Consider the following 7,039-nt stretch of genomic DNA (forward strand, 5'->3'; position numbering starts at 1 on the left):
CCTGAGGCTGACAGCTTTGTGGAAGCAGCCACTTAAACTACTGAGCTAAGGCCAGGCCCCCAAAATTGTGATTAACATTTTTTTTTTTTTCGGAACCGGGATTGAACTCAGGCCCATGCGCTTGCCAGGGAAGCGCTTATTGTACTGAGCCATCTCCCCATAAGGAATTTTTTTTTTTTTTTTTTGGTTTTGCTCCTTGAATGCCTTCAGGGCAAAAATATATTTTTAACTGATCAACATATCTACATGCAGAAATGAAAAGAATCTGATTCCAGGGTTAAGACAGCAAAGGAGACAGACTCTGAAGACAGAGGTACTGACCCTTTATCTGGTTTCAGTCACCCATGCCTTGCAGGCCTAAGTATAAAGCATTAGTGTCTTCAGCAAGTGTAGCCTTCAGGTCCCTGGGAAGTAGCCCGGGCAATGGTTCTCATAAACCCCAAGTCAAAGGTGGGAAACTAATACTATATTGCCCACATGTATGACCTCCAAAATTAGTGATGTTAGGTTAATTAAGAGTGAATGAAACTAGGGCCAGCCAGATACCTCAGCGGACTAAAGCACCTGCTTATGCAGATCGCAGCAGCCAGGGTTCAATCCCTGGAGTGCAGTGCCACGCCACTCCCGGGGCAAACTGAGATGCGACTGAAACTGGGTGAGGGGCATGCTTGTGATCCCGGTGCTTGGGAGGCTGAAAACAAGAGAATCACTACAAGTCTGATCTACATAGACGCTGTAGACCCTGTACTAAATACACTTTTTTTAAAAAAAAAAAAAAAGGAAAGAAAGAGCAAGTGAAATTAGAGTTTATTTAGGCTTTTTTTTTTGGTAACAATTTCTCATTTGATACAAACATCCTACTTCAAGGGTTTCATCAGGGTCTCAGGATGGGTCTGTTGAAACATGTCATGCTGCAAAGGTAACGGTTTACTGCACCAGTACTGTATTTTGTTAGAGACCGGTGACACCTACCAAGGTGATAGGGAAATGTCAGATGTAACCAAGACAGACCTAACCCAGGTAGGAGAGAATTCTTGTTCTACAAAGAATTGCACATCAAACGGGCACAATCTTTACAAAGAAGAATAGTGCTGCCTTGTTTTGCTTTCAAATATAATCTTTCAAAAAAAAATATATATATATATAAATTCTTCCCATTCTGCCCCATAAATTTTAGAACTGGGTAACAGGGAGAAAGTCCCTTCTTGCACTTTCTATATCTAGTAAGATGTTATAGATTTCTCACATACCCATTCTTCCCCTTTGTCTGACTGAAGTCCTAGGTCATTTCTGCCTCTAGCTGTATAGGTATCTTTCAGTTATTTAGCAATCCCTATGTACTGTGTAACCTTTAAAGAAACAGTGAGGTAGCTATGGTTATTGCCTTCTTCCACCAGATCTATAAAATGAGACTCAGACACATTAAATAATTTTTCCAAGGTCACACAGTAAACAGAGCTTGGATTGCCTGATTCCAAAACCCAGTCACTTGATCCTCTTGTTTCTTTCTGATCTCTGTCCCTTTCCTTCCACACCTGACATTGTGCTGAGATTTCTTCTGCCTTCAATGTCTGCCCTGCGCTGAGCTCGCCGTGGTCATTTGTCAAGCTCTTCTTTGTGACACCTACCTTGCCTGAGCAAACTTAGCACATGTCCTTCTTTTCCAGCATGACACTGGCCAGAAATCCACACACCCCAGGGTGAATGTTATGCTGACTCGGACACAGTGTCAGTACTCGCCACATAACAAGCGCTGTCTAAGGAGAAGCCTTGTTGGGTCGAGTACCATATTCTCACTCCACATTTGTATTCTGCATTTGTGTCATTAGTTGGAGAATAAGACTTCCAGCAGTTATGAATTCTGTCTAGCTTAGCAGCATGTAAGACCATCCCCTTAAGGAAACACAAACAGGGTGGTTAAAAGAGAAAAATCACAGATAGCTAGGAAAGATGATTACTCCCCAAAAAGCTATTCCAGCCATATGGAGCCCTCATGCAAATGGTGAAAACCCACACAAATATGTCTAAGAACAATAGTTGAGGAGGGGTGAATCAATTCTTTTTTTAAATGGCTTAGTTCCTGGAATTTAAATATACATCAGGCTTTTAAGAGAAATGAACTCATAAAGAGTAAATGTATTTGTATTCATTAGGGAATTTTAGGTTGTAAAGTTACCCACATTAAAACTTTCTTAGAATAACTTGGAGCATTCCATATCATTTAAAGAGTCAGTGATCCATATGTCACCCAGCTGCCAATGCAACTAAGAGGATTTGCTAACTCGGCTTTCTTCTCTCTTCCAGATCTTGGCCATCGTGTCTATCTTGTTCATCGTACTTTCCACCATTGCTTTGTCTCTCAACACCCTACCGGAGTTGCAGGAAATGGATGAATTTGGTCAACCCAATGACAACCCCCAGCTAGCACACGTGGAAGCTGTGTGTATCGCTTGGTTTACCATGGAGTACCTTCTGCGGTTCCTGTCCTCACCAAATAAATGGAAATTCTTTAAAGGCCCACTAAATGTCATTGACTTGCTGGCCATCTTACCCTACTATGTCACCATTTTCCTCACAGAGTCCAACAAGAGCGTGCTACAGTTCCAAAATGTGAGGCGGGTGGTCCAGATCTTCCGGATCATGCGTATCCTCAGGATCCTGAAACTCGCAAGACATTCAACAGGCCTGCAGTCTCTAGGGTTCACCCTCAGGCGGAGTTACAATGAATTGGGCCTGTTGATATTATTTCTGGCTATGGGGATAATGATATTTTCCAGCTTGGTATTTTTTGCTGAGAAAGATGAAGATGCTACCAAGTTTACTAGTATTCCTGCATCATTTTGGTGGGCTACCATCACCATGACCACTGTGGGCTACGGTGACATTTACCCTAAAACGTTGTTAGGGAAAATTGTGGGAGGCCTCTGCTGTATTGCTGGGGTTCTGGTTATTGCCCTTCCTATTCCAATAATTGTGAACAATTTTTCTGAGTTTTACAAGGAGCAGAAACGCCAAGAGAAAGCAATTAAAAGAAGAGAGGCTCTTGAGCGGGCTAAAAGGAATGGAAGCATTGTTTCTATGAACTTAAAAGATGCCTTTGCTCGAAGCATGGAGCTGATCGATGTGGCTGTCGAGAAGGCGGGAGAGTCAGCCAACACCAAGGACTCCGCTGATGACAATCACCTGTCTCCCAGCCGGTGGAAGTGGGCCAGGAAGGCTCTGTCGGAAACCAGCTCCAACAAGTCTTACGAGAATAAGTACCAGGAGGTTAGCCAAAAAGACTCCCACGAGCAGCTGAACAACACTTCTTCCTCCAGCCCACAGCACCTGAGTGCTCAGAAACTGGAGATGCTGTATAATGAAATCACCAAGACGCAGCCTCATTCTCATCTGAACCCCGACTGCCAAGAGCAGCCTGAGCAGCCATCTGTGTATGAAGAAGAGATAGAAATGGAAGAGGTAGTCAGCCCGCAGGAGCAGCTGGCCGTGGCGCAGACTGAGGTCATCGTGGACATGAAAAGCACCTCCAGCATAGACAGCTTCACCAGCTGTGCCACCGACTTCACAGAGACAGAGCGATCCCCCCTGCCGCCGCCCTCTGCCTCTCACTTGCAGATGAAGTTCCCCACTGACCTCCCAGGGACAGAAGAGCACCAAAGAGCCAGGGTCCCCCCGTTTCTCACACTAAGCAGAGAGAAAGGGCGGGATGCCAGGGATGCCACTCTGGAATATGCCCCAGTCGATGTAACTGTGAACCTTGATGCCAGTGGTGCCCCGTGTGGGCTACATGGTCCTTTGCAGTCTGACAGCACCACTGACAGCCCTAAAAGCTCACTGAAAGGGAGCAACCCACTAAAGTCCAGATCCCTCAAAGTAAACTTTCAGGAAAACAGAGGCAGTGCGCCCCAGACCCCACCCAGCACAGCCAGGCCACTGCCAGTAACGACAGCTGACTTTTCTCTCACTACCCCACAGCACATCAGCACCATCCTCCTGGAAGAAAGCCTTCCCCCAGGAGAGAGACCCTTGCTGGGTGCTGAAGTTTCAGCACACTGCCAGGGACCTTCCAAAGGGCTGTCCCCTCGGTTTCCCAAGCAGAAACTGTTTCCTTTCTCTCCAAGAGAGAGGAGGAGCTTCACCGAAATAGATACTGGGGAAGATGAAGACTTCCTCGAGCTCCAAGGGTCAAGGCCAGATAAGCAGGCGGACTCCAGCCCTAACTGCTTTGCAGATACGCCCAGCGATGTGAGAGACCCTTTAAGAGAAGAGGGCTGTGTGGGCCCTGCCTACCCCCAGAACACAGGTCACAACTGTAGGCAAGACATTTACCATGCTGCAAGCGAAGTGAAAAAGGACAGTAGTCAAGAGGGGTACAAGATGGAGAACCACTTGTTTGCCCCAGAGATTCATTCCAACCCAGGAGACACGGGTTATTGTCCCACACGTGAAACCAGCATGTGACTAGTTACAAAAGCAATAATAATGATAACAATAATAATAAAAACTTGTTTCTTAAAAGAGATTAATAATGCCTGTGAACTAAAACATGGGAAGCCCCTCCCCCCTCCAAAAGTGCATAAAATGTTATTTTTGCATGGCATGAACAATTTAGTTTAAGTACTGTTTAAATAAAGAGTCAAGACTGCATTTTGTAACAAACAAAAACAACTGAAGAACAGTGAACCAATAAAGAGAGCTCTATTAGGAACCAGTACTCTGCAATGTTTGACATTTTTGATCCTTTCATTTCAAAGTGTAGGCAGATCAAGTTTTAGCATTTCTGTTGCAATGAATCTTAGGATTTGCACATGAAAGGATGAAATGTCATTGCATGCATTCATAATTATGAGCAGTAAGGTGCTTTCAAGCTTGCAAAATTAAGTGTAAATAATGGGGCCTGGATGCCAAAGTGTCAAGAGCACGTGGAAACAAGCCTCTGAGACACGGTGTTTCCTTCACAGCTACTGCCTGGAGGAGCCGTACAGACTTCCTGTTGCAAAGTTGCAACCTCTTCTTAAACCATCTTGCACATCTTGCTCTGGGTTCCAAAGCTCTTATAAAAGTATTTGTTTAAAGGAATACAGTATTTTTATTCATTTGTATCATTATTCATAGGGTACATGTTTCTTTTTTGCTCCTGCTTAGTTGTGGCATTTGTGAGTTCACTTATAAATCATAGAAATCAGTAGGATTTAATGACCAGATATCACAATATTTGGACTCTAAGCTTGAAATTTTACCATTAAATTATATATCGTGCTGCAGCATCATACAGTAACTCCATTTTTTAAAAACTGAAAATACACACAAGATTATGTCATACTAAAAAGCTTTTTGAAAAAAAATGATGCTCTATATTTTCAAGTTCATTCTTTTTGGAAAATTTATATTCTGGCCCTCTAAGTACAAATTTTTTTCCTCATATTCCACATAAACTTTTCTAACTAGAGGCATAAAAAAGCAGACATGCCAAAATGAGCATTCCATTAACATGAATTTTGGCAAACTAAAACTAAAAGCAGGACCATTTAAGTGAGGTTACCACCACCCTTCTTCATAGATAGAACTGGTTCCATCATGAGTGTCTACAAAAACAGGCCAGGTCTGGTAATGGGTCACTCAGCATTTCTCAGGATGGGGGGGAGGACGGGAAGATGTTATCATTTACTGAAAAAGACGGTTCTTTTGCAGGTGAACTTTGCCCTAGTACCCATGGCAGTGGAGCCCTCAATAATTAGAGAAAAAGTAAAAACCACCCTGGTAGGTCTCCACCCACCTGCCCCCTCCCCAAGTGATCAGGATTATGTTTGTGAAAGCTTCTTCCATTCTTCCAGCATTTTCTACTGAGAGCACTGAAAAGCAGGGGGGTGAAGGTGCTGGCTGGAGGTTGCCCTGTGGATGAAGTCTGGGCTGGAACCGGGTCATCGCATCAAACTTGCTCCTCAGGAACCAAGATTAAGTTTGCCTACGTGCAAGCTGGTAGATATGTGATCTTGGAGAAACATCTACAGACCAGTTGGGTCTCAGTTTCACCCAAATAAAAACCAAACAGAATTATCTCTAAGCTCCCTAGACTTCCAGTGCATGAGATTCCTTGTCTCCCAGGAGCACCCAGGCTCTGCCCCCAGGGCTCCTAGTCATGTGTTTTTGCACTTGCGTGTTCGAAGCTCAGCTAAGGAGTCAGGAAAATGCTGGGCCTTATTAAAAGCATGGCTTCTTGTTGAAAAGAAAACTAATCTAATTTTTATTCTATTTTTAAAAGAAAAACAAGGAAACCAGTTCAAAGACTTAAAATGGATCTAACTTAAGCCTTTAACATTCCTTTATTAACAGAATCTGGTCATTAAATCTCAAGATAAGCAAATGAGTTTTGATCTTAGTTGAACTCCAAGCAGCCCTGATGCTAAAAATAATTTAAAAGATTTCTCTTTTTTTCATTGTGTTAAGAATTAATGGTTGTCATGTTTGCTTCAAAACATAACCTTTAAGCATTTATGATCATCAATCATTGATATTTACATTACGTATACTTATTTTAGTGTCTAAAACTAAATGCTGATCATTTTTGTAAAGCTAGAGTGTTTGAATTTTCTATACATGGTTTTTCAAAGTCAAGCAAATATATCTGCTGTTAGATGAATAGCAAATAATTTATGAAAATAATTTCTTTACATAGTCTCATCAAGCAGTTATGTTCTGTCTCTTTCAGGTGAATCTCAAAGTTTTAAATTCATTTGGCTGCATAAGTGGACTTATCTTTCTGCCCTGAAAACCAACTAATGCTCTACCTTTCATGTATCTGTTAGGCTTTCTACTGAGAACACTGCTCCAGAGTATTGGCTACCTTGACTGTCAAAGAACCTTTGACATTCCTCTCTAGAAACATTCTCTCTAAAATTGACTTCTTCAGTCTATGGTTTTTGTTTCTGTTTTGAAGTTTTAAAGAATTTTCAAAAACATCCTATGGAAAAATAATCCTTTAATTCTTCTTAGTTTCTGTAAGCCAAAATCTTTAGCTGGGAAGAAAGAAAGGGATGGA

General features: G+C 42.4%; 1 protein-coding gene across 2 annotated transcripts in view; it reads left to right on the forward strand.

Moving 5' to 3' along the window:
• Kcnb2 (potassium voltage-gated channel subfamily B member 2) overlaps positions 1-5,022 on the forward strand; it is a 534,338-nt gene extending 529,316 nt beyond the window's left edge. For both annotated transcript variants that reach the window (XM_023722397.1, XM_004637544.2), the window contains exon 3: positions 2,305-5,022. In XM_023722397.1, coding sequence (XP_023578165.1) covers positions 2,305-4,461 — 2,157 coding nt within the window. In that variant the 3' untranslated portion in view covers positions 4,462-5,022. The remainder of the gene's footprint in view (positions 1-2,304) is intronic.
• Positions 5,023-7,039: the final 2,017 nt, after the last annotated feature.

The sequence above is a fragment of the Octodon degus genome, unplaced genomic scaffold (assembly GCF_000260255.1).
Source record: "Octodon degus isolate 3935 unplaced genomic scaffold, OctDeg1.0 scaffold00091, whole genome shotgun sequence".
Classification (NCBI taxonomy): domain Eukaryota; kingdom Metazoa; phylum Chordata; class Mammalia; order Rodentia; family Octodontidae; genus Octodon; species Octodon degus.